This window comes from Aspergillus neoniger (assembly GCF_003184625.1).
Source record: "Aspergillus neoniger CBS 115656 unplaced genomic scaffold BO87scaffold_4, whole genome shotgun sequence".
Classification (NCBI taxonomy): Eukaryota; Fungi; Ascomycota; class Eurotiomycetes; order Eurotiales; family Aspergillaceae; genus Aspergillus; species Aspergillus neoniger.
The window spans coordinates 236,940-262,987 of NW_020291132.1; the positions used below are offsets into that span (position 1 = coordinate 236,940).

General features: G+C 50.3%; 7 protein-coding genes across 7 annotated transcripts; 4 read left to right on the top strand and 3 right to left on the bottom strand.

Annotated features, from left to right (window-relative positions):
- Window positions 1-18: 18 nt before the first annotated feature.
- Window positions 19-2,618, bottom strand: BO87DRAFT_455679 (HET-domain-containing protein; the record flags this gene model as incomplete). Its single annotated transcript, XM_025628675.1, has 2 exons — window positions 2,015-2,618; window positions 19-1,931 (listed from the first exon to the last, which is right to left on the bottom strand). Exons 1-2 carry the CDS (start codon window positions 2,493-2,495, stop codon window positions 19-21), a joined length of 2,394 nt encoding a protein of 797 aa, XP_025483581.1. The 5' UTR covers window positions 2,496-2,618.
- A 1,010-nt stretch (window positions 2,619-3,628) lies between these two features.
- BO87DRAFT_373027 (putative alpha-1,3-mannosyltransferase) lies at window positions 3,629-5,511 on the top strand. Its single transcript, XM_025622438.1, has one exon. The coding sequence runs from the start codon at window positions 3,904-3,906 to the stop codon at window positions 5,437-5,439; it is 1,536 nt and encodes a 511-aa protein (XP_025483582.1). The 5' UTR covers window positions 3,629-3,903; the 3' UTR covers window positions 5,440-5,511.
- Window positions 5,512-13,641: 8,130 nt separating this feature from the next.
- On the bottom strand, window positions 13,642-16,164 carry BO87DRAFT_350686 (beta-glucosidase; the record flags this gene model as incomplete). Its single annotated transcript, XM_025621089.1, has 2 exons — window positions 13,642-15,930; window positions 15,987-16,164. The coding sequence occupies 2 exons, from the start codon at window positions 16,162-16,164 to the stop codon at window positions 13,649-13,651; spliced, it is 2,460 nt and encodes an 819-aa protein (XP_025483583.1). The 3' UTR covers window positions 13,642-13,648.
- Window positions 16,165-18,521: 2,357 nt separating this feature from the next.
- Window positions 18,522-19,010, top strand: BO87DRAFT_412760 (uncharacterized protein). Its single transcript, XM_025626521.1, has 4 exons — window positions 18,522-18,553; window positions 18,615-18,685; window positions 18,750-18,836; window positions 18,885-19,010. Exons 1-4 carry the CDS (start codon window positions 18,539-18,541, stop codon window positions 18,973-18,975), a joined length of 264 nt encoding a protein of 87 aa, XP_025483584.1. The 5' UTR covers window positions 18,522-18,538; the 3' UTR covers window positions 18,976-19,010.
- Window positions 19,011-19,144: 134 nt separating this feature from the next.
- On the top strand, window positions 19,145-21,363 carry BO87DRAFT_162320 (C6 zinc finger domain protein). Its single transcript, XM_025618256.1, has one exon. It carries the CDS (start codon window positions 19,229-19,231, stop codon window positions 21,293-21,295), a length of 2,067 nt encoding a protein of 688 aa, XP_025483585.1. The 5' UTR covers window positions 19,145-19,228; the 3' UTR covers window positions 21,296-21,363.
- On the bottom strand, window positions 21,363-22,741 carry BO87DRAFT_162342 (aldo-keto reductase). The gene is made up of 2 exons (XM_025618257.1): window positions 22,341-22,741; window positions 21,363-22,290 (listed from the first exon to the last, which is right to left on the bottom strand). The coding sequence occupies exons 1-2, from the start codon at window positions 22,516-22,518 to the stop codon at window positions 21,431-21,433; spliced, it is 1,038 nt and encodes a 345-aa protein (XP_025483586.1). The 5' UTR covers window positions 22,519-22,741; the 3' UTR covers window positions 21,363-21,430.
- Window positions 22,742-23,239: 498 nt separating this feature from the next.
- On the top strand, window positions 23,240-25,002 carry BO87DRAFT_422140 (glutamate decarboxylase; the record flags this gene model as incomplete). The annotated part of the gene is made up of 5 exons (XM_025627101.1): window positions 23,240-23,460; window positions 23,516-23,543; window positions 23,596-24,231; window positions 24,292-24,830; window positions 24,897-25,002. 5 exons carry the CDS (start codon window positions 23,240-23,242, stop codon window positions 25,000-25,002), a joined length of 1,530 nt encoding a protein of 509 aa, XP_025483587.1.
- Between the last annotated feature and the right edge of the window lie 1,046 nt (window positions 25,003-26,048).

Sequence of the window (26,048 nt, forward strand, 5' to 3'; positions counted from 1 at the left end):
CGCAAAGGGCTGCCATGGTCACACCAGATAGACAGTCTGCGGCTCACAATCATCGAAGACCGGGGTGAGGCCAAAATCATAAAAATGTTCATAGAAGCCAATCCGCTTGAACTGCAATCTCGTCTGATGTGGACACTTCAGCAGCACCAATCCGGCAGACTGGACCCCATCTTCGTAACTAACAGGCTCCGACCATACTTTCCCATTACCTCTCGATACTATCATCAGGTAGACTTCCTGTTCCTCAAGATAGCACCCTGCATGATCCAGGAATATAGTCTCACTATGACTCTCTTTAGTACCGTCGGCCACATGGACATATCGCAATTGAAACTTTTTGTTTTCCTCCTCGGGATCACGGTTCTTCAGTCCAGGGAAAGCCCACAGCATGCCCTCTGGTATTGGCTGAAAGCGAGCTTCCATCCGGGCCGCTCTAATCTTCGCTCTGAGCTTCACGTACCCCCGGTCACCTTGGTCGACTGCCAGTTGCCCATAACTGTCTCCCGCGTACTGCGGGACTATATCGTGACCGAGAACCTCAATTTCCGGTCTCGAGTTATAGAGATTACTTGCAAGAAACTCAACCGCCCCATCATTGGCACACCACGACCATGTCGGCGCCCGATAATATTTCGTTGGGATCATTGGACGACGTTCTCTTTCCCCAAACCACCGATCCCACCCAGGACTCATCGCGTTACGGGTGGCCCAAAGAAGTCCCGAGGCCAGATCCTGGACCCATAATCCGACAAGGTACTCATCGTTTAAAGCCAAAGCATGAGTGCGCGCGATGCCGGCAACCGCGGGTAATTTGTCGCTTGGTACGGTGAGATCGCGACAGGTGTAGTCTTCCACGATTTTGTACCAGGCTTTATATAATTCTGTTTTGTCGGGACCTTCTGCGCCCGTCGAAGATGACGTTCCGCCGATCTCTAGCTTATCTAGTGACTTGTGGCGTCGGGGGCGTTTGGCCAGATCGATATCGCGCCCATGATCTTTTGGTGAGGGGCAGGTAAATAAGCCTAGACCGAGCATATCAGTTACTCCGATGTAGAGTTTTCGTGGTGATAAGAGTCGTTCCTGCAGAGTCCAGCCGCGGGTATTCCATACTGACGAGTCCAATTCATCTTCGGCGGCTAGGTAGGGGTTCCAGAAAAGGTGGTCCAGTTCACCTGTGTAGGGTGAGGGTTCGATGAAGAACGAGCCGTGGATTCCAGGGTGGTTATCGATGGAGTATGTAATGGGAACCAGAGATTTAGATTCGCATACAGGTCGATCAAAGACTTTCTGAAGGGGTGTATCCGTGGCAGTCAAGTAAATTGTCAGGTATGATGACATATAGATACTGTGCATTTTGGTCGACTCCGAGGCCCAATCGCGTCGGGACTGGTCCTGTTGGATCTCAAGAAGACTCTTCTCTTTGGTTCTCGTTTCTTTTTGGATGATGCAGAGGCTGTCAATCCACAAATAGGAAATGCCCAATGCGCAGCATATGTCAACGACGTCTCTGAAACCAGGCGGTAGAGTCGCTGTGGGGTCATCTGCTGAGAATGGTGATAGTGGGATATCCTGGTAATGCGCTTGTAGGTTGCTGGGGGTTGTGGCGAGGAACTCGTCGGAGCCCCAGCGGTAGCTGAGTGCAGCATACTTTGGGGCGTTGGAGGCATCTTGACAGTTTGAACCATGACTATTCAGATCTTTGGTTTCCACTAAGCGTAGCTTTTCCCCTTCCTGGTCCTGAGTGATTTCGATAAGCCGGAGAGGCAACTTGTCGGCTATGGACTCCCCATGGTGGATAATGCTGGAGGCATGATTATGGTGCTGGTCGCATTCAGCCAAATGGTCTCGGATTGTCTTTGTGTTTTCAGTGGATAGCCTATCTTGATCGGGATGGGGATATGCGATGCCTAGATAGCGTGCAAGGGGGTCATCTAATTGTAGTTAGCATACAGGCTACCCCAGTTGGAAGCCCATATACTTCAGACCATGGTAAGAAAGAATGATGATAACCTACCAGAATGTGCACGTAGCTTGAAATAAATTAGACCATCGGGCCCAGTCATGTCGTCCGCAAATCGATCCTGTCCTGGTCTGAGAAGATCCCATTCGATTATGATTGCGGCGAATTTACTTTTTTCGTTGTCCAAGACTCTGAATTCTGCCATTAGTGAAACCTTGACCACCTTGACTGTGGAGTATTTACGATCGTGCTCTTCCGGGGACCAGCTGCGAAGACGACGTTCGCTAATGCCATTCAGCAGCGATCTCCGGAGCGCTGGGCAGAACGAGCATCCTGCCTCACCTGACGCCCCAAGAGCCGGTAAATCGGGGAGGTCATCACGACAGTCGAATTCGATAGGAATGGTATGTTGCCCAGCTGGGAATTGCAGGTGGGGTCCGCTGGTTTCTGAATTGACTTCGGTGAAGCCGTATCTCGCTAGGGACTCGGCGCTCAAGTATAGAAATTTGCATCTGCTGCAAAGCGTGGATGGCATTTTCCATAGGAGGAAATGGAAACCTGACTATATTTTAAGAGAATTGATGTGAAAAACATCGTGAACGACGTTCGGTATCTGCACCAGATGAGGAGAGGTGGGGTAAATCGATAGTTAGTCTCCGAAAGACGATTTCGACAATGATCTACTCTTCAGGGAAGACACGTGGCAGGCGTGTGTGGCAGCAGATGAATTGATGCAGCTTGTTGCCTTCGATTTAGACCTTGGTGTATTTGGGGTTCGGCAGACAGACAGACATGTTGAATTATCTTGTGCTGCGTGTGAAATAGACATCTGCTATCGATTGACATGTGCATAAAGTGGTGATGCATTGCACATATTAATAATCATAAATATTCATGACACTTTAGGCTATAACGTTTCAAATCAACGAGTGACTGCGCCATTTTCGTGCACTGTCCAACTGCACCCGAGCATGACTTTCCCAGCATATCTGCCAAGCCACTGTGGCAGAGATTATTGACTCTCGTAATAGTGGAATGGTGGGTGTTAAGTTAGTGCCATAAATAGCACAATTGACGGAGAATTTCCTGTAGTTTAGTGCTTACCTTGTTATCCCTGCTAGTAAGCATCCCGACCGGGCTTGCAGACCAGAGTTTGCTTTCGCTTTGACAAAAGCCTAAATACGACCTACGTCTCTAAGGACCCCCTATCTGTGCTCGACTTCTTCGGAAATGCTCGGAATTCAGTATAGTAAATACTAATGAACCACTTAGTCGAATAGAACTCCGGAACGCTAGATCTGCCTGAGCAGCGATTGACAAAAATTTTCTCCAGCCTACGAAAAAGGATGCCAAAAGGAGCCTGGCACGTGAGTAATCGAAGCCCAAAACGTCGACTAATGTAGATAACCATTGGTTAAGCTCCACTAAATCGGTGGGCCCAGAGAGGCTTAGCCAGGAAAAAGCATGTTTAGCTTCTTCTCGGTAGGGTCTGTCTGCCTGGCCGGACCCCCCGATCCATGCCCGGCCGACCCGACAATCAACGGAACTCAGGTGACCTCTCGAGGGGTTCAGCCCTACTAGGCCCATTGTTCACCCACTTGACTTCCAACTCATTAGCAATGATCTTTGGTTTTTGCCAGTGGTCTCATGTACCCCTTATTTCCCGGCCCCCGATTAGCGGCGTCCGGCTTGATCCTAAACTGGGATCCACGTATGCACTGGGGCTAAAAGTTCCTCGTAGTCGCTGATGGATTAATTTAAACACCACTTTAAAAACATGTCATCGCCCCCGGTCATGACGCGAGGCCCATCAGGTTCCGGCCTTGCATGTTTGCCCGCTGCCAACGTCATCCGTGCAGGCAGAAGCAATCCTCTTCATGGAACTTGCTCGGTCTATTCCCGCACACTACCCATGCTCCCTCGGTTGAAGTCTTCGTTGCACAATGGCTTGGGATGAGTCCAGAAAGCTGCTCTCGCACAATATGAGCCAATTTGCGGCTATCCGGAGCCAGCGAGGTTTTCGGATCATCTTCGCGGCTGTTGCAGTCATATTTGCACTTTCCATCTTCATGCTGCTTCCGCCAGCATCAACGACGACCCAAGTTCTCGGATTCGGGCAGGGACAGAAGCCCACGACCCAGTCATCTTCAGCTGAGGCTATCACGATAGATACTAGCCTTATCACCGATCTATCCCAATACTTTGCGGACTATCCCATCCAGAAACCCTTCAAAGAGAAGTTCGGCGAGCTAGGCCGCCGCAACCGAGTTCTCCGCGACTGGCTCATTCAAGCCGAAACCTCCCAGGACTCTACCACCAAGTCCATCTTACGCAACGCGATTGAAGAAGTCGCCATTGCGCAATATCCTTTCCTGCAACCTCCCAAGCAGACTCAGTCCCACCAATCTAGATCTTCCCGTCACCCAGTACAAGACCTCCGCGCTTCCTTCGAGACCAACTCTGCCGGTATTGTCATCCCAACCAGCGACCATACCCTCCGTTATGCCGCTCACCTTATTGCCTCGCTTCGCTCTGTCCTCAACTCTACTCTGCCTATTCTAGTTGTCTACGCAGGCGATGACGACCTCTCCCCTACGAACCGGAACCACCTGTTGACTTTGGCTGCCTCTGGCCCCGCCATCGCCTTCCTCAACATCCTCACCGTCTTCGATGACACAACCCTCAAGTTGAAAACAGGCGGTTGGGCCATAAAACCCTTCGCGGCATTGGCTTCCCCTTTCGAGAAAGTTATCCTTGCAGATGCCGATGCTGTCTTCCTACAACCCCCGGAAGCACTCCTCCAGCATGACGCCTTCGTCAACAAAGGCGCGCTTTTTTTCCACGATCGTCTCCTTTGGAAGCACGCTTTCGAGGGCCGTCACGAGTGGTGGCGGGATCAGATACGCCGACCTAGTAAGGAGATGGACGCCTCTCTTGTCTGGACGGAAGATTACGCCGAAGAAGCAGACTCGGGTCTTGTGGTGCTCGACAAAAGTAGGCCGGATACGTTCATGGGACTGTTGCATATTTGCTGGCAGAATACTTACGACGTGCGCGAGGAAACTACGTATAAGATCACTTACGGAGATAAGGAGAGCTGGTGGTTGGGATTGGAGTTAGCTGGCGCAGAGTATGAGTTCTCGAAGCACTACGGAGGCGTCGTCGGGTGGGAGAATGTTGATGATAAGGAAAGAGTCGGTGTATGTAGTTTTGTGATTGCGCATGTGGATGCCAAGGGGCGATTGCTGTGGTATAATGGGAGTTTGTTGAAGAATAAGGGACAGGTTGGTATGGGGGATGTCTATGAGGTTCCAGATAAGTGGATGATTGATGCGGAGTGGGTTAAAGGGGCGAGGAAACAGGACCATAGTTGTATGGTCGGTGGTGAGGTCAGGGGGCTTACGAGGGACGAGTTGGATGTGCTGCAGAGGTCGATTGCTACCGCAAGGCAGGTGGATACGCTGGTGCGTACAAGTTGACCTTATACATATATTTATAGATTTTCGTTGCTACTAGGCCATCTCGGAGTTTTTAATTCAGCGATATACCCACTGAGTTTGTATGAAATCGTGCCTTCTTGCCCGTGCCGTCGTGACGATCGACCTGTTAAAGTCTGCTGCTATTTTTGGCTGTAAACTCGGTCTTGTAACCACAATACGACCTATGCCGACGTGACTAAGTGAAGAAAGCACATATTGTGTAATTCATCCCCCCTTACGCTTGATATCAAACAACAGGGCTAGTAAATTCATGTGCGTGAAGTTCAGGATCTGACTCCCTATGTTAATGGATTGATTGGTGTGAAGAGTTTGACTGCTCCATAACCCAAAACTCTTGTCATTCATAGAAGAGCACGAAGCTGACTTGCGCTTCGTGAATAACCAGCATCACCACGGCGTAATTCCATGATGGCCGTATTGAATCAATTAGGTCCCATCACCGTCCTTGCAGATTTAGTAATTAAATGCTTTTGTTGCTCTATATAAAGTCTGTCATCCTCCCTCTTTCTCTCCCCTTATCTTCTTCCTAACCACTCACACGGATCACAAATGACTCTTTCTCAGTGGCCAAATGTATCCTCAGAACCATTTCTTTCAACATGCATTATCACTTATCATATACCTATTATCTGCCAACCTTAGCCAACACTTACCCTTTGACACTGTCTACTTTCGCTGTTTGACACAAAAAAAGATCAGTTGCAATACCGACTTCAGTCTTCAACTAAGCTTCGTGATACCAAATATATCTTGACACATCCCTCAGACGGCCCCCAATCTTATTTCCCCTTTCATATGGTGTCTAAGGCCTTAATATGTGGGCAATTTTGAGCAATACTCAGGAAACCATGCACGGTATCCTTCAGACAAGCATTATATAACTTTCATATGTGACAAGGTCCGGGTCACGAGGCAACAAACAGCAGACACCTGAGCTCATGATATTTCCCGAAAGATCGAAGAAGAGGAGTAAAGGCAAGTACGACCCTTCTTCGCTACCATCATGCACTCTCATCTGTACTCTTACAGTGCCTAATTACTGCTGAACAGATATTTAACGAAGTAAGACACTTGTTGCAACGCACATCTAGTGAGACTGGGGTCCACAACAGACACAAGAGTCCTTTCATCTCATTCGGTTGATCGCCTTTATATACAGCCGCGGACACGACGCTGGCGTCAGGGATATATTATGACCTGAAAGCAAGAAGAACGCGTGCACTATCCTTCCAAGGCTTGAAAACAGTCGGCAATGCGGTACAACTGCTGATTCACGACGAAGGTACCGAGCAGTTCGAGAAGAATGATTCGCTTCATATCGCCAGATGCGAGATCATATCTGCCATGACTGGTATCGCCATTCTCACTACAACGGCCAGCAATTATATAATCATCTGCCTCGACAAAATGGGATCTACCGCTGGTCCGTCATCGACTGCTCAAAAGAGATGGAGCTTGCCGAAAACACTATCTTCATCATGACTGTATGGGGCGACTAGTTTGGCTTCATGTCTGCTCCGCTACAACAGACGCTACTCCAGACCGGCACTCTCCGACAATACGTCCTAATGGGGTAGCAGATTATGTCTTTCATCATTCGGTCGCTAAGATCATTTGATTATTGCCCTGCTGGGTCAAGAGCTGATGGGGAACACATGTCCCAGCACGTGCTTGTTTTGGGGCCCTAACTCGGCCTCAGGAAAACAGAGGACGGGTCTTAAGATCTAGTATTTTATTTCTGAGGTTGAGTTCCATAACCAGGTCTCTGTAACCCTCTTATGATGCCCACTCTGGGGAATGCCGGTGTACATGCAGCTTCTGCTGTTCAGACTTCGGACCATTTCACTGCTGCAACTTATACTTACTACTGATTTGTCTGCTGATCTGGGGAATTCTCTATCATGTTTCCTATACAATGAAATATAGAAGTGATTGAACAAGAACTTCTATCGTCTTGTTCCTTTGGCATATGGGAATATGTGAAATCAAGCTCCCAGATTGGTATGACATGAGATGAGTGGCGTCGTCTGTCAGTACACCAAGCAAGATACACCTGGCAGCTGCGGCTTAAGCAGCCTCTTTGCACTCTTTAATCATATGCCGGAGTGCAGGACAGAAAAGTACAGAAACCAGTCCTCAATGCAGATATGGGGTGTGGCCATTGCTGGGTCAGTTGTAGCCGGGGTAGGTTTTCCCTCCATTCCGGTATGGCTCCTAGCTTAGTTACAACAGAGATATGACACGGTTTCTGAGAAGAAGAACTCTGAGGGTATGTAACTATGGAGAGACCAATCATTGTGTTAGCTACGGACTCTAACAGGTGTTGATCCTCTTAGCTCTTGAAACGAGTGTATTCAGTTTCACACTTTCCACTCATCATCGACCGTGAAGCTTGAGCCGCGCATGCTCCTTCTTGACGTCGAGAACGCTCCAGACACAGGACTGCTGGCTTTAAAGCCCAAGGTTGATGCCGAATCCAGCAGCCAGATAACCTTCAGCGCGTAAAGCAGCGACGGAAGTTGCCGGAGGAGAGTGAGAAGCTAGATGCGAAGGAGGGAAACGATCATAACCTACTACATCGACTCGGCGCCTTAGGCGACTCGGAAGAATACAGCAGAGCGTACCATCACGCCTGCAATTCGACTGTGCTGAGAAAACAGTACCTTAGCGTTCACAGTGTGAGCCGGGATAGACTGGAAGACTGTCGAATGGCTTAATGATATTACTCTCTTTGCTAGTAGCATTGAGGTAAATAGAAATCTGGATAATCGGCCTTTGGTTCTGCTCGAAGTCCAAGTGCCCGGACCGTCTTTCGGCGACGTACATATAGACTTGGACTCACTGGCAACGGAGACCGGGTGATTCACTTCGTGAAAATCTTCACGATAGACCACAGGCCCGGGCCCAGCCTGTTACTAATGGGCTACATGCAAATGAACCTAGCTACATTTGGCGAGTGTTTCCACGACGGTCTGTTCTTCCATCTTCCAATCTTCTTAACATATCATCCTACACAAATATCACAACTCCCTCCTATCCTCCTCACGCATGGCCACCGATCCAGCCTAAGTGATAGAAAGGCAACATGAATGTCTCTAATATTCGGGCCTTTACTTCCTCATTATACAAACAGATCTTACTAGGAAATTCATGGACACGTACACAAAGTTACAGTAACACTTGCCGGTTGACCCAAGCAGCGCGTCTTTTCCTAGCCATGCAGCAGATACAAGCCACTTCCGATGGATATCTAGCGTGGAGCAGCGATAATGTGTCTAAATCTCTTCGGAATACGCGTCAAAGCCTCCAGAACTAGCTCTGAAACGGAGATTGAGCCGGTGGTGCGCTTTTGCGGACTTACGTGATAGGTCGGCAAGGGAGGGGGAAAAAGATCAAATGCTTCTCACTTTCCATATGCCAGTTCCGATATACTCGACCTGCATAAAAAATAGTCTATTTTCGTGACAGCGAGAAGATGCTTTATATGGGATACCTCAGCAAATATGGAAGATGCCTTCCCAATCCACTCTTTCCTACGGTTCTGACCTATCGTCATTCTCGCGCGACTGCATCCCCCTACACCGTCCTTATTATAACACGTCGGCTGTACAAATATACCTGCTACCTGCTACTTTTCCAATCCCACCGCTCTCGATCGTGGCAACAATAAATGGTCGAAATCATCGAGCAACTCCACGAAGGCGAATAGGTGTCTGTCACAGGATCATTGACGGGAATACACGGAGTCATCAGCGAAATATTCGAGCAATTTTATCTCATAGAGATGGTCTTCGAGGCTCTTATTGTACGCGCATCATGCCGTTGGCGCAGCGAACCTTACTCGGTAACCGCCACTGCCGGGGTGACATGTCTTCTCTTCTATCTTTTTCGAGGATCGTCTTAATGCTTGAGTATCGCCTCTTACCTCCCTTAGTCCAATGTTTCTTCGTTGGGCTTGCGTGCGTACTGCAAGTCGTACTCCTCAGGGACTAGTAGGTCCTTGTCTGTCTCCGAAGTTCCCAACACCAGCTTTTTCTCACTACAGAACGACAAATCGAAATTGATCATCCCTCCCCAGCTGTTACATCTCTGCTTTAGTCAAGTTCCGGGTTGGAAGATTTGGCAAATAAGCTGCACACCTTATCACACTTTGAGTGTTTATGTGTTCTAGAGGTATTGATAAAAGACAGAAGCAGTCAGGGGATGATCAGATCTCTGACTGAAAGATCCTTCATCAAAGTAACCTGTCGATGATGATCGTTTCTGTACAACGCTACAGGATAAGTCAAGGTCCATATACTTCGTCGTTTGAATGGAGGGGAAGTTCAGACCGAACAGACGAAGGCTGAGCTTTCGCAGCGACTCCTAGCTGTTTATCTCTCCATCTGGTGGATGCAGTTGAACGAGCATGAGACTAGATTTGATTTCTTCAATTTAGGAGAGACAGCCTATCTCAAGGTGTCGATATCCAGTGTTTGATTTATAAAGCTCATCGTCGATCAGCCGTCCGATAAAATGTGTTGTGTTCTTATTTCAATTGCGATCCGCATCCTGTGCTGGTATATTCGTAACTATTCGGTGGCACAGTTATGGATGGCTGCATCGCTTTCTTATGACACGTTTCGGACTCAGACATAGTCTTTAGCAGGAAGAGACACGCATTTGGTGAAATATATAATATGTGTCTTAAATATACTCTCTGAGCACGGGGTAATCAAGGATGGATTCAACTTGACGTTTGATATTGCTGTCTACCAAGAGCAGCTTTCCTATGTCGCGCAAACCGAGATGTCGAAGCATTTGTGCGCCAATTCTAGTGAAAGTTGATTGCCAGGCAAAGATATTAAGGCCATGGTTGACCCCTTCATTATTCTTGATTTATCTGGGAGTGAGAATGATGCTTGCCTGACCATTATATCCGGTTGTTGACTATCGGGGAGATTATCCCATGGTTCGGCTTCGAAAGAGTTAATAGATGTATGTAACTCATATGACTCGAGGAACATGTTACCTGTGACTCGAAATAACCAGGAGAACAGTCAAGCTATCAAAGCTGACGAGGATGTCTAGTTCTCCACAGCACTCCAAAAGTTCGCCTGAGTCGATAAACGCGGAAGCTTCAAAAAGTCCCATGGCGGTTGTTACTACATCTCCTCCGCATGATAGAATAATCCTACACAACATCCATTTCGCAGGATGCGCCCCTGGCAGAGAAATATTCGTCAAGAAGAAAAAAAGTTTCCGGTGGCTCACTTGAATACTGTCTGTGCTCGTCGTCTAGGGACAATCTTCGATGGTCTTCCTTAACCTGTCTTACGAGCAGGTATCTATTGCTATTGAAATCCCTTTGGATCACAGAAATAAGATATAGGATGTTATGATATTTTATCTTATCCCACAGACAATTCTCGGCTCATTATTGGGTGTGATCGTGCATGACAAGCAGCGGTCAGATATACTGACGACGATGATTTACTGCGCATTATCAATGAATGGCGGTAATGCCTATCTTCACTTTCTCTGCCTCATTCATCTGCCATGACCGTTCTGACATCCCTGCAACTGCGTTCCTGATTCGGCGGTACTGCCACATCAGTAGGTCGGGATAATGGTATGAGGGTTTATGACTTTCCCTTTCAGAGAGCTGTATGAAAACCGCAGCCTAGTCTTGACGATGAGCAGTCGGACAATAACATTGCCTCAGCACATGCGAATTATTTAAATCAGACCCATGTGGAACGTGGTATTAATGCAAAGGGTTATAGAACAGTTCAACTGCTTGAAGCAACATCATGTTGCTGCCTGGGCTAACTTACTACTCACCTCCTCTCTCGAATTGACCAGATTATATACCATCTTCATCCACATTTTCGTCTTCGTCTTCAGGCATATACTGTCTTTTTCCGTGTCGTGTGCACGACACATTCAGCAGAAGCCAAAGACGGGTTTAATCACTGATCTATCAGAGGGATACTGCTCGTACCTGGCAGGAACATGTCCAGAATGGAATAGTATCAACACACCGCTATTCACACCATTACATCGATTCTCCACGGTAACGTTACTCCGGCATCAGTGCAGGGCAAAGATTGGTCTATGCAGATTATAGTAACCCTGGTTCTGGGGATAGCACTCGTTTTCTAGCTAACACGTTAACTGAATATGGCTTTACAACCGAGTTACATCGAAGATGCCAGGTGGCGTCCCTAATTGAAGGGACAATGTTATCTTCCCTACGGTTGTCTATCCATGGTCCATGACCTTGTGATTTACCGTGAGCTTATATCGCTTTAATCAGCAGCTATAGATCCCCTCGTCAAGGGACCAGTGGGCGAGAACCTCTTTTTGAACCTGATGGTGTGTCAAAGCCTCCCGTATACATGCGGTATGTCATGTCTGACTACTAGTCAATAGAGCTGTCAGTCTGAAGCCTTGAAATTCTGCGCCAATTATATGATGGGCCCGGGTAAAACACTGAATGAGAGAAATTCAGCCATGGTTGTTCTTGGAAATGACAACACAGGTTGCCAAAAGCCTCATTACATGCATAACTCTTTGGATGACCGAAGTATATGCGGAAAAGTGGCGGGCGCACGCCTATTCCGATTACAGCTGGGATGGCTGGAACTTCTTTAGGGTTTTCCCTAGGTATTGGCGAACAGATACCTCGTTTAATGACTAACATACCTACGCGACAAGTAGTTTATATATCGGAAACCTATAGGTTAATGACCAAGCGTGACCTGTGAGGATAGTGTATAGCTAACAGAGCAGTAGAACGAATTGCCAAATACATGAGGGACGCAACAGCCCATAAGGAGCAACAGCTACAATATACCTCTGTTCTTATCTGTTCTGCTATGGCGATGTTGCAGTCAAAGAATCGAGGTATATTACATTACGTGCTCTACGATTGCCACTCAAGCATAGCGTTCAATGGCTCCATCAGCTGCTAATTACCGACAAAGCAAGCGATCACTATCATGGATGACTTCCTCCATTGATAAGTCCCTCAATATATACCAGGATTGCGCACCCGATTTATGGGGCTTGTTGGTCCTTGGGTTTGCCATCCACAGAGATGAGACTCAGCACCATGGCTGAGAGGTATGGCTCTGCTTTTCGTCCACAGCAGATAAAGGCTGGTCATTACACGGAAATTCCTCTCATGGATTCCCCAAGACAACAGCGACTGGATCATATGGGTAATGGGTTCGGAAAGAGTCCTACCAGGCATCGTTGGGGGAAATGCGCGACCAATTGAAGCCGCGCATTATATTCGAAGCAATCCAGCCCACTCTCTAAACTGAAAGATGTCTCCCTTTATTCCAGGTCCCCACATAGTTCACTTTACCATTGAAGGGAGGACTGACTCTCTTTGGATTGACTTCGTTCGTGGTCCGAGGTACATGATTATCCAAAGGATGAGTATGCATACTCTATGCTAAGTGGGGAGTTACAAAACTCAGGTACTCATATCATGGAAAAGAGGGCGCGAACGCCGACGTCGAATTGATCCTTCTGGGCAATCTGCCTTGGTCGCTGAAAGGTGGATTCAGGATTAAGGCTTTCAAGATATCGAATGTACATGCCGACTAGGGCATGGCGTCGTCAGCGTTATAGTTCCTGAAGGATAAGAGGTCGAGATAATGGGGCTGCTGATTTGGCAGCGACTTGGGATGCTATATTGCAAGGCCCGATTTTGGAGGTCCATTAAGCATTAGCAAGGTGCGAGAGAAGGAAAAACCGCATGAACGGTGTATGAACCTGGGCCCAACTGAAAGTGGTTATAAGTTGGCTTGTGGAATATTCCGGCATTTGAGGAATGAGACAAGAGGAAGAATACAGACAGGAAGGTGGAGGAAGATGCCGGAGATGTCGGTAGTTCTTGATGATACCGGCTTTAGGTTGGTTCTATGGGTGGTGGCGTTTGACGCCGTTTATCAAGATCTCCGAGCAGTATTTCTCCGGATCAAGGGTCGAGTATATATTACTCAGAGAAGAAAAGATCTACTGGAATCTTCCTCCAATGGCTTGGAGCGTCAAACACCTAAACATAATAAGAGCACCTATCTCTGATAACCATTGTCACAGACATAACTAGATTAGCAACTATCTACAATCATAAAATACATATCATATGCCTCATGCTAGTTACATATCACATCGTAAAACATCCTCCTCCGATTCACTTCCTAAGCAAGGTAGCAGTCGTATTGGCATGGAAGTCACGACTACTGAAACCAGCCTTGAAAGTAAACTCGCCAGTCGGGATGCGCCAATCCTGCGCCGTCACATCCCAGTAACTCACATCTCTGCGCATCAGCTCGAAAGTCACCTTCTTGGTCTCGCCCGCCTCAAGCCAGACCTTCTCAAATCCACGCAGCTGGCTAGGCGGGGTACCCGCGGGCGCAGTATCAGGGAATCCGACGTACAGCTGTGGAATAGCGTAACCATCCATGCTGCCAGTGTTGCTCACCTGCGCGGTGAGGGCGTACACAGTATCCCAGAGAGCGGGGTTACCACCAGGCTGGACAGAACGCTGCTCCGGAAGGGCAGTCAAGTTCGAGGCCACCGGCTTAGCAGCGATCAGCTTGGTCAAGTTGTAGGTAGTGTAACTGAGACCGAAGCCGAACTCGTAACGGACGGGGATGTTGTGGGCATCGAAGTAGCGGTATCCGACTTCGAGCTCCTCGTCGAACCAGCTCTGCCAGTCGTAGGTACCGTTGGTAGCGACAGCGGTGGTGAGCGGAGCGTTGTAGTCCGATTCGTTGTAGGCGATCACATAGGGCAGCTTGGCGGAGGGGTTGGCGTCGCCGAAGAGGAGGTCGGCGATGGCGTTACCAGCTTCCTCACCGGGGTAGTGGGCGGCCAGGATGGCGGTGACGTTGGGGTGGTCGGCGAAGGGGAGGACATTGACACCAGCGGAGTGAGTGACCACGACGGTGTTGTTGCAGTACTTGGCGACGGCTTCGACGACGGCATTGCCGTTCCAGTCGAGGGTCAGGTAGGTGCGGTCGACATTTTCCTCGGACCAGGACTTGAGGAAGACAAGGCACACGTCGGGCTGCTCGGGGTTCCAGAGCTCGGGCATGGACTTCTCCGTAATGAGAGTGTTATTGAGCCAGGTCTGCACCCGGCCGCCGTACTGGCGCGCACGCGTTGTGATGGCGTCCTGGGGAGTGGAGAGGTAGCTGAAGCGGCAGGTGCCGGAGCCACCGGCGTTTGCGAGCACGCCGTATTCGAAGTCGGTCTGGGTGGAGGGGCCCTGGGTGTCGGAGCCGGCGTCGTTGCCGACGATGACGATGTTACGGGGCTTGCGCAGGGGGAGCGCGTTGCGCTCGTTCTTCAGCAGGACGGTGGATGCAGCGCCGTGTTCGCGGATCATGGCGCTGTTGTTGCCGCGAACGTCGCGGTTGGTGGGACCTGTGAACTTCCAGTCGTAGAGCCAGGTGTCGGGGGGTGAGTCGACGTTCAAGGGACCAACAGAGGCGTCGACGCTGGGGTAGTTCTTGTCTTGACCGAGCCAGAAGTAGGGCGTCATGATGCGCACGATCATGTCGTCGATCCGGTCGGTGGTGATGGTGCCGTTGTTGATGGCCTCGGTGAGGTTCTTGCCGAAGTAGGATCCCTCGGTCCACAGCTCGCCGTAGACGGTGAAGCCACCGGGCATGGTCATGTCCATGCCGCTCTCAGCGGAGGCGACACCACTGTGGGTGGCACCCCAGTCGGACATGACATAGCCTTGAAAGCCCAGCTCGGTCTTGAGGAGGTGGTTGAGGAGGTACGAGTTCTGGCACGAGTGGGAGCCGTTGACACGGTTGTAGGAGCACATGAAGCTGGCGACGCGAGCGCGGGCGGCGTTGGCGAAGGGCCACATGTAAATTTCGTGAAGGGTGCGGTCATCAAGGTTGGAGGAGACGGAGTCCTGGATGTAGGTTGTGGCATTGGCGTCCGGGGCGTAGGTAGGGTTACGCTGCGTCTCTTGTTCGTTGGCAATGAAGTGCTTTGCGTTGGCTTGCACACCGGCGTCTTGAATACCGAGAATGGTCTCCTCCATGCAGACACCGGTCAGGTAGGGATCAGCCGCGAAGCCTTCCCAGGTACGTCCGTCATAAGGACTACGACCGAGGGGACCGCCGATGGGACCGAGGACGACGTGGGTGCCCTTGCCCTTGTGCTCTGTAGCCATGGCATATCCACGGTCGTATAGCAGCTTACGATCCCAACTGGCAGCGGCGGACACACCGCTGACGAAAACGCTGGAGTAGTCACCCTGCTGAATACACTGGGGACCATTCTGCAGACAGAGACCAGTGAAGTTGAGGCGAGGGATGGGGAGAATGTTTCCCACGCAGGGACCCGGCTGACCGGTGGCCATCCAGGCTTTCTCCTCGACTGTGAGCTGCGATACCCAGTTCTTGGCCTGAACCAGGGCCTTTTCCCAGCCACCCTTGCCCTTAGTTTCGGCTATGACGAGGTCAGCGATACGCTCATGGCTCCTCATGAGGACATGGTGGACTTACGAGAAGGGAATACCGGTGGTGAGCTGCCATAGGGAGTAAGGATAGAGGTATTGAGAGGCTGGACGTAGCTGTTTGGCTCGCCTACATGGTTGATAGGTTCCTGGCAAGTGCTGGCACCCACGGATGGAGCCAGCAGCAGGCCAGACAAAAGCAGGGCGTGGTCGGCCGGGACCTTCATGGCGTTGTATGAGCCGGACTTGTGAAGTTGCTGGCTGTGAGCACCTATCCTTCATCCTCTACCCCCGACAATTGCACCCTTATATACCTACATACATATACACCTTGGCTGGTCGCGGTGCATTCCCGGGTTTTGCTGGAGTGGAGAACGCGGAGGCCCGCAAATACCGGGTTGGATGAGGGCTAAAAAGCCGGGGGCGGCCTCGTGCCGAGCTGGGACTCCACAACCGAGAAGCGATGCCAATCGCGAGGGTTTTGACGGCCCGTTTCTGCCCAGTCGGGGGATGATGACTTCGTTTGCTTTACTCCATCGGTCACCTTTGGCGTCAGCCGAAGTTTTGCCGGTGGAGGGAAAGAAAATTAACGCTCAGGCAGTTAATGGTGCCACTCGTGGTGATGAGGATCCTCTTCATTCTCTTCCCCGTGGGATCTAGTAGCCCCAGTTGTCGGAGGAACCCCGTGGGTAATGACGTAGGGTGAATGCATTCTGTCGGCCGGAAATGAGCATGACCGGCGAGTCGGGTAGCCTGGCATGACTCTCCAATACAGTGATGTCTCTCGATCTCACCGGCTTGTCTTTGGATGCCAATGCGGTCCGACCCCGCTAGGGCTTGGCAGGCACCCCCACGATGAGCCCGGCAAATACCCGTCTGCTGTTCCGAAGAATCCGAAAGGGATGACGGTAGGAAGATCCCCGTGAAAATGGACGAACCTACGTGAGGAATGCAAAAAAGAGGAGTCGGAATGCAGTCCGGAGTTGGGCTTGATGCCCGATCAGGAAGGCAGAATGGCAAAGGCCCGAGGTTTCCCCGGTGACTGTTCGGCCTGCCTTCACAGAATACTAAACAGGAACAGCCCTGTGGTCAGACATGCTGGGAGTCGGGAATCCTGGGAGAACATACCAAGTAGGTATGCCGAATGCTTGTGCTTGGACTTTCAACTATGAGGCCGACGGAGGGGAAGAGGCTTGGCGATTGGGTCTCCGGCATCTTAATATGGGCTTGATAATCATTAACCTACAAGATTCTCTAGTCAAGATGGCCATCCTATTGGCTTCCTCACGCATCCACCTCCTACCTTTCACTTCCCAACAAAGACGTGATCAATGGAGTCGAATGGAGGATTCTGTGGGGGCGGCGCTAACAAATGGATGGGAAGTTGGGAACAAACAATAGCCGGACAGGCAAAGATCCGCTGTTCCCTGGCCTCGTCCGACTAGACCGACTGAGCAACCGGTTGTACGAGAATCCAATTCCGGCGCATGCATGAGAAACATTTCTTCGTTCGGATCACCAGCGAGAGCCGGGCCGGATACAATCACAATGCGCCCGCCTTGGCTGAGGGCAAAGTCAGTGGAACCATCTGTAAGCTGTCTTGGGTCGGGAGCCAGAACCACATCTTGGATCATCTATCTTCCATCTTCGATGCTTTCTACTGGCGTGCTGTATTTGCTTTTCAGCTAAGTTTACATAGCATATTGACCCATGGTCAGTAGCGCAGTGATGCGTCGATATCTGGATTTAAGGTTGCCATTATTAAACGCGCCTGCCGCAAACAGCAGCGATCTATTCACAACACGCATGGTTTGCCAACTGCCTACAATCATGCTTTGTTTTTCTTTATGATGTGCCCTAATTCTTCGGGTCGGAAATTGGAGCTTCCGACCGTAGGATGGCGATGAAAAGCGATTCAGGCGATGGGCTCTTTCGAATATGGGTATGAACGGACCACTGCAGGAAGCCGATACAATAATGGATCTTCCGGCTACCCTATACCACAGCTTTCTATCTCACCGTAGCTTATGCAGCGTCAGCTTTTCATCCCGAGCAGTCTGTCTTGTGATCCTTTTGCTAGAGTAAGGTACCTGTAGCGAGGCTCATGCAGGAGGCATCATCCATGAAAATAACTTCCTCACTTCATTCACTAAAGGGGTGGATACATTCCAAGAACAGAGTATCTCTAGATGGGTTCCCACACTGTTGAATGCGTCGAAAGTCAATGGAGATAAGAGAGACACTGCCTGTCATTTCCGCGATCTTCCAGTCAATTGGCATTGTCACAACTTACCGGGCGACGTCCACCCATGGGTCGTCAAACTCTACCTCCGCCATCCTGGTCATAACCACACCCAGCAGGGTTCATGAGGTATCAATGACCTCACGTCTGCACGCAAAGAGCTAGTCAATGCCCAACCGAAGCGACTATCAAGGAAGCCAGGTAATACCGGACCAAGTCTAGGACGTGTACTCGACGTCGAAGGCCCAAGAGCATTAAAATATTAAAGCAAACAGTTATCCAGACAGTCGGGAAACCCAAATTTTAACACATTTTCTTGATGAACTATTAGTATCCCAATTAGTATCCCTTGCGCCGAAATGACTAAAGGCCTGGTGAGTAGGATGGTCTTTGCTGTGGCACGGATTCATGCTAACAAGAATGGGGCGCTGCGAGACCTTCGATATCCGCTACGACAACGAGCTCGCTCACGAATACTACGGGGATGGAGACAAGCTTACTAAACAGTAAGTTGAAGTGTTTGGCGATCCGAGTTGCCTGCGTTAGTGAGAGCTAACCGTGGTCTTATAGGCTCCAGAATGTCTATAAGGACAAAAACCTGGAGTTCCCCCAGTATTTCGATTCCACACTGACCACCCCACCAATCCACTTCATGACGTTCGTCACATTACCTTTTCTTTGCTGGAGTGTAGCTGATGGTAGCAGGGTCGAGGCGCCTGACGATGTAGATGTGGACGGACTGAGGAGTGTGCATGTCCCTCCAGGCTTGAGTGTCGAGATTCTAGACTTCGATTAAATTTTCTAGTAAATAGTTGGGAGGACAAATAAAATGGAAGCACGACAGTGTATGTAGCAGTCAAAGAATCAAATCTGTACAGATACAGTGGAGTCTTTTAATGTCAGTTTCACGCGAGCTTTTCAGCTTAGCGCCGGTGATCGGGCCGATCGTATGGCAATGATTTCCCCCGCCATTTCTGACAGACTCTTCATGTCCCTCACTATCTATTTGCATCAACCCACCCCAGGAGAACTTTTCCTCATTCCCGGACATGCCTACCGCATCGTTGCCGGCATCGGGGCGCTCGCCCTCGATATCCAAGCGACGTAAAACCCGCAAGGGCACCTTCTCGTGCTGGGAATGCAAGCATCGGAAGCGACGCTGCGAGTTCGAGCCCCTTAAGGGCTCCACTTGTCTTTATTGCCAGTCGCGAGGCATTCCCTGCATCAGCCAGGAACATGCCGATCCACGAAGCCGCAGTAGTCACGGCCAACTATCGGAGCGGATTTGCCACGTTGAATCCCTGGTCGACCAGTTGATTCGGCAGCGTGACAGCTGTCAGTCTCAGGCCCAGCCACCGGCTCAGGGTCGCGACCGAGCGAATTCTCCCCGGCCGAAAGAAGCCTTGATACCATCGCCCTTTCAGCAACTGTGCAAATCCCTCGCGGCTTTACTGCCTCATCCGAATACGGCCGCGCTTATTTTGACCAAGGGTCGATTCTTCAGTCTTCCTTTCCAGACTTGCCGGTCCCCAGTCCGAAATCAATCGGCTGTCTTCTCTGGTCTAGAACAGCCTGGAGATGTTTCCCGGCTACCATTGCCTATGTCCCATCCGATCCAATATGCTCAGAAACTCATAGAGCTCGCCCTCGGCTTACAGCAGCTGGATCTCACATCATTTCCACGCCCACAACTGCAGCTGCAGCTGCAGCTAAATCAATCCACTGGCCACTCCTCTCGACGTTATCTCGATCTAGCAGCTCGCCACGTAACGTCGCAATACACACTCGTAGATTCCCTTGATGGTCTCGATACTCTGTTACTGGAAGCCCGTTATTACATCAATACTGGGGAGCTGCGTTCGGCTTGGCTGATCTTTCGCCGTGCTCTGAGCATTGCACAACTGATCGGACTTCCTAGGAAAAGTGACGAAGCAGAGAGCCGCGCAGCATCGCTTTGGATTCAGCTCATATATAATGATAGATTTCTGTCGCTAATGCTTGGTCTTCCATGTGAGGTGAAAGACATTGAGCTCCTGGATGGGGAGACGTTGAATAAATACTCACCTCTTAGAAAGCTATATCGCATCCATGCTGTCATCGCAGGTCGGATAATCGTCCGGAATGTGCATATGCAACATTGCGATTGGCTATCTCAGAGTACTTACGATCATTATGCAGTGACACGCGGTATAGATGATGAACTAAGAAAGAATACCCGATCAGTGCCTATAGATTGCTGGAGAGTTCCCACACTAGGAAGTACGTTGTCGGATACCGACAAAATGGACAGAGTCTCTATGCTCATCACCCAAATGCACCAATATTACCTCGTGATCCTCCTTCACCAACCGTACTTACTCCTGCAGCTCAGGAATCATACAAAATTCAGCCAGTCAGCATTATCATGTTTTTTACCAGAGTATTCATACAGCAGACAAGCGGTCGTCCCTGCAAGCCGTGAAGTACTGAGTCGCTGTCTCGAATTTCGGAAGATACGACCCATCCTTTCCTATCGTGGGCTTGAGCATAAAGCTTTCATCTCCGCAGTGACACTGCTCTTATCTCATATCTTGGGACACCGATTGGGATCTGAGAACGTTTTGGAACATCAACGCCCTCATGACCTGGCCATGATACATCAAGCTATTGACACCTTAGCCGAAGTCTGCACATCGAATGGCCCAAATAGAGATTCTGCAATCAAGACAAGAAGTTGGTTAAGCAGACTCCTAGATATTGAGGCGAAGGCAGCCGATGGCATCAATTACATTGCGTGCATTGAACGGGACAATGTTGGCCCAGATGATGCTCTATGTCATACCTCCCACCAACGCCTGAGGTTTCCCATACCATACTTTGGAGTCATCTGCATAATCCCTGAGCCAGTCCCAGATTTGCAATTAGATGGCCTACTTTCGGGATCCACACAGGCAACAGGACCAGACACTGCGCAACTTGGGCCATGCCTTGACTCACAAGGACTTCCTTCGACCGTTACAGAATTGGAAATTGGTCGTGGCCTACATTCCCAACTTTCCTTGTTGTCCGATGTTCAATCAGATCTGCAGTCGCTGTTTGACTGGACAGGTGACCCGAACATCCTCTACGAAGACTAAGCCACATCGCTACGTTTAATAACCATCATGGACATGAAGTGGAAATCGAACAACTGTATATACATTGTCTCCTAGCGCAGCATGGCAAGGTATCCATTCAGTATCTTCCACCAATACAAAGCAAGAAAACCCCTTTCACAGTGGTGGGGTATCGGCAAAGTCAAAGCCAGTCAAGGCCTGAAAGCGCACACCCACAACACTTTGTGCGATCCGCCGGATTGATTGTTCTTCTTCCTCCGACAACTGGAAAGACAGACTGGCCAAGTTCTCCTCCAATCGATGAATTTTGCTCGTTCCCGGAATAGCAAAGATGTCGTCACCCTGGGTTAACAGCCACGCCAGCGCCAGCTGTGCCGTGGTCATACTCTTCCCTTTCGCGATCTCCGCCAGCTGGTCCACCACAGCAACATTTTTCTCGATATTCCCCTTCCTGAGCCAGGGAAGTACACCTCGGACATCTCCGGGCTTACTGACGTCCTCCCGCGACCGAATTGCCCCGCTAAGGAATCCGTTGCCGAGCGGACTATACGCCACGATAGCCACACCGAGCTCGCGCGCAGTAAGCAGTAACTGCACCTTCGGGGACTCGATATCAGTGCAGAAGACGCTATACTCTACCTGTACACACGAGATGGGGTGCACAGCATGGGCCCGACGGAGCGAGTCGGCACTGCATTCGCTCAAGCCAATGTATTTGATCTTTCCCTCTTGCTTGAGCGCGACCATGGCTTCGATGGTCTTCTCAATAGGGGTGACTTTGTCCAGGCGATGGACGTAGTACAAATCCACATATGGCAGTCCGAGGCGTTTCAATGACTTCTCAATCGCAGTCCGACAGTACTCTGGACTGGAATCCATCCAATTCTTCATGCCGTCTTTAGCTTTGGGATTGGTGCAGATGCCGAACTTGGTGGCCAGAAAAACATCCTTCCGCTTATCAGGGTTCTGAGCAAACCATTTGCCCAGAACGGTCTCGGAATCATCATATTTATCCGCTATGGCTGTCAGAGTCTGCGTGCTTTAGAATCCTTGAATGGGTACATACCGGTATCCCAAAACGTCTCACCCCTTTGGTATGCCTCGTCCAGGAACTTTAGATGCTCAGCTTCTGGGAGAGGTTGACCATAAGTACCACTCGCACCCATGAGTCCGAGGCCGATTCGCGGAATGAGCGGGCCGTTTTTGCCCAGAGAGCGAGCAGGGAGTTTGCTGAAACCGGACATTTTGCTGGAATGAATGTATACAGCGAAGTTATATCTACAAAAGATGACATGCTTAACAACATGTCAATCAGCTCTTTTATGCCTTTACAATGCCGGACTTTGCGGCGGAATTGACTGTCTCTCAGTGACATACTACGGCATTGGTGCCTGAGGCCTGGATCCTTAACGGTTCCGCCGCTTAATTCCGCCGCTAACTCCGCCGTCGCCGATCGCCATCGCCGATCGCCATCAACGCGATGCCTTGTTTGTTGCAGCTCACAGCTGGACAGTCGGCCAGAAGGCCAGTACTACCTTCGCGTAGACACAAGCTCTTTGAGGGTGTGAGCATATGTCATTATGAAAACTGGCATATGGTCTACTTTTAAGCGTTGTCTTTTCCGAGCAGCTCTCATCTTAGTCCTGACTTTCCCGAGACCCAGACATCTACAGAGTACGACCGATACGAGATGAGGAGAGCAGGACAGCCGTTGTATAACATGCTCCTGATCCAGGCGCCTCTCCTTAGGTTGTACCTAGGATACACTGCGCCTGAGACAACCGGGGGTTCCGGATACGGATGTGGTGAGGTCATCCCGGACACAGAGTTTCAGTGCAACCACCGTCCCTCATATAAGTCGATGGCCACGTCGCCCTCGTTTTTGGGCAGAAAGGGCGTCCCAATAATAGCAACATTTAATCCAGCTTCGTTCTTGATAGTGTCAATCCCTGAGACGCAGTCAGTATGGTCCACCTGTCGACCGTCCGTAAAGAGTCCCACGCCCATCAGCGTCAGCGCGAAGAACGCGATACGCAGGCAGCCGCGGTGTCACCTTACGTGTACGGGACGCGCTATGCAGTCGAAGAGCTGCCCGAGCATACCATGTCGGAGCATGAGATGCCAGCCCCGGTGGCATATCGCATGATCAAAGATGAGTTGAGTTTGGATGGGAATCCCCTGCTCAAGTATTACCTCGCTTCTCTTTCTGCTCTTTGAACCGTCGAAAGTAACATGTCCTAGTTTAGCCAGCTTTGTCACTACCTATATGGTAAGACGATTATTAAGAAGCAAGCACAATGCTCTCGCTAACTCTATCCCAGGAAGATGAGGTGCAACAGCTCATGTCTGACGCCATGAGCAAGAACTTCATCGACTACGAACAGTATCCACAGACTGCACATATCCAGAACCGCTGTGTCAATATGATCGCTGGTCTGTTCCATGCACCTAGCCTCAATGACCCAAGCAACGAGCAAGACGCAATCGGCACCTCGACGGTCGGATCCTCAGAAGCGATCATGCTGGCCATGCTGGCCATGAAGAAGCGCTGGCAGAACAAGCGGAAGGAAGCTGGGAAGGACTGGTCGCGCCCGAACATTATCATGAATAGTGCGGTACAAGTGTGCTGGGAGAAAGCCGCGCGGTATTTCGAGGTTGAGGAGAGATATGTCTATTGCACGGAGACCCGCTATGTCATTGACCCCAAGGAGGCGGTGGATCTGGTGGACGAAAACACGGTGGGAATCTGTGCCATTCTTGGGACAACGTACACAGGACAGTATGAGGATGTCAAGGCAATCAATGACCTGCTGATCGCGAAGAACATCGACTGCCCAATACATGTGGATGCGGCTAGCGGCGGGTTTGTGGTGCCCTTTGTGAAACCAGAGCTGGAGTGGGACTTTCGCCTGGAAAAAGTCATCTCCATAAATGTCTCAGGGCACAAATATGGACTGGTGAGATACATCACAAACCGTTACACCTCGCCGAATGCGGACTCAAACTGATCGTGACAGGTCTATCCTGGCGTTGGTTGGGTTTTCTGGCGCGCCCCCGCATACCTCCCCAAAGAGCTCATTTTCAATATCAATTATCTGGGCGCCGAGCAGGCCAGCTTCACGTTGAACTTCTCTAAAGGCGCCCCCCACGTCATCGGGCAATACTACCAACTGATCCGGCTAGGCAAGCATGGCTTCCGATCGATCATGACCAACCTCACGCAGACTGCCGACCATCTAGCAGCGGAGTTGGAGAAACTCGGCTTTATTATCATGAGTGACGGTGGAGGTCGGGGTCTTCCTCTGGTTGCATTCCGATTGCCCGAGCAAGAGGGCCGGCTGTACGACGAATTCGCCCTGGCCCATGTGCTGCGTCGCCGCGGATGGGTGATTCCGGCGTATACCATGGCGCCGAAATGTAATCAATTGAGGATGATGCGGATCGTGCTGCGTGAGGATTTCAGCATGCACCGGTGTAACCTGCTCGTGGAGGACATCCGACTGGGCTTGAAGACGCTAGAGGATATGGATGAGACCATGATCAAGCGGTACAGCACGTAAGTTATTTTTCCTTTTCTATCTCTGCCTCTGAAGGCGACCGGGCATAAACTGACACCCAGCAGATACATCCAGACACATGCTACACGCGGTCCACAAGGTCATCCGGTGTATGGAAACGAGCAGCATTCGCTTCAGGGGAAGTCGGGAAAAACACATGCGGTCTGTTGAACCGGTCATTTGTGCGCGGTGTAGTAGTTACTTTACCACTACTGTGTTTGTCAGTCTGCCTGTGATACGTCAGCTTCTCTCAAAACCTTCACCAGCCATCATCCTTGGTTTTCTCGGTATTAGTAGCTACTCTGTGAATCTGTCAGTGCCAAGTCATCCCCAACAGGCGTATCTCTTAGTCTGGGAGGCTGTCAGCGGTAAGCGAGCATGAATCAAGGAAAAGTAAGGTGCACTCGACTGGCAAAGGCCGCAGCAATCGCCAGCACGTCCAACGAGCTCGTGCCCGGGTGCGTCAATGCAGCTGTCTTTTCCGGCTGCAACGAACCCCTCCCTCCCTTACGTAGAGTCTATTTGGCTGCATGCTGCGAGCGAACATTTGCCAGTATTGATAGGCCGCGTAGTGGGCTCCACGCCCTCGCAGGACCGGACGCCTTCGGTGCATGAACCCACCAGTCGAACTCCACCGATGAAAGTAAACTCCGGTGAACGGCTGCAATGTAATAACAGCTTGTACAGTACAATAGTGCACAAAAACGGTGCACTTTGTTGGGTATGATCTAGAAGAGAAAAAAAAAACTTCACTTGTGGCCCTCGATGAGGTCAATCCTGACACACTTTGCATTCCCGGTGGCGCGGCGCCGAGCGATCTCCGGGTCATCAACAACGTTGGACCTTGCAACGTTCGAGACAGTTCCCCGATCTCGGTCACTCGCTGAAGATAATCGGGGACCACTGGCTAGAACCACGGCGAACCGAATCCGAAAGACTGACTGATAGACGACCTGTCATGTTCATAGAGAGGCAGAGTTCGCATTCACCGCGTCGCGCGCGACCCCTTTAGGGTTTTGAGTTCCGCGAAGTCGCCCAGACACACAGCAAGCAGCTGATGAATCACATCCGAGACAATCAATAGTCGGATTGACAATGCAGTAGTCAGAGTCTGACTATCAATAATCAACAGCCACTACGGTCCGTGGCCCTGTCAATCCGGGGTGTTTTTTTCCACTACCACCCCCTTCCTTCAGGTCTACTTACCAAGCAAGCAG

What these genes read in the sequence shown, in the direction of transcription:
- BO87DRAFT_373027 (XM_025622438.1), top strand. Translation starts at nt 3,904, where the DNA reads ATGGCTTGGGATGAGTCCAGAAAGCTGCTCTCGCACAATATGAGCCAA.
- BO87DRAFT_412760 (XM_025626521.1), top strand. An exon ending in GGAGACAAGCTTACTAAACA is followed by an intron (nt 18,686 to 18,749) that starts GTAAGTTGAAGT and finishes GTGGTCTTATAG; the next exon opens with GCTCCAGAATGTCTATAAGG. An exon ending in CCACCAATCCACTTCATGAC is followed by an intron (nt 18,837 to 18,884) that starts GTTCGTCACATT and finishes TGATGGTAGCAG; the next exon opens with GGTCGAGGCGCCTGACGATG.
- BO87DRAFT_162320 (XM_025618256.1), top strand. Translation starts at nt 19,229, where the DNA reads ATGCCTACCGCATCGTTGCCGGCATCGGGGCGCTCGCCCTCGATATCC.
- BO87DRAFT_162342 (XM_025618257.1), bottom strand. Translation starts at nt 22,518, where the DNA reads ATGTCCGGTTTCAGCAAACTCCCTGCTCGCTCTCTGGGCAAAAACGGC. An exon ending in TGAGACGTTTTGGGATACCG is followed by an intron (nt 22,291 to 22,340) that starts GTATGTACCCAT and finishes TGACAGCCATAG; the next exon opens with CGGATAAATATGATGATTCC.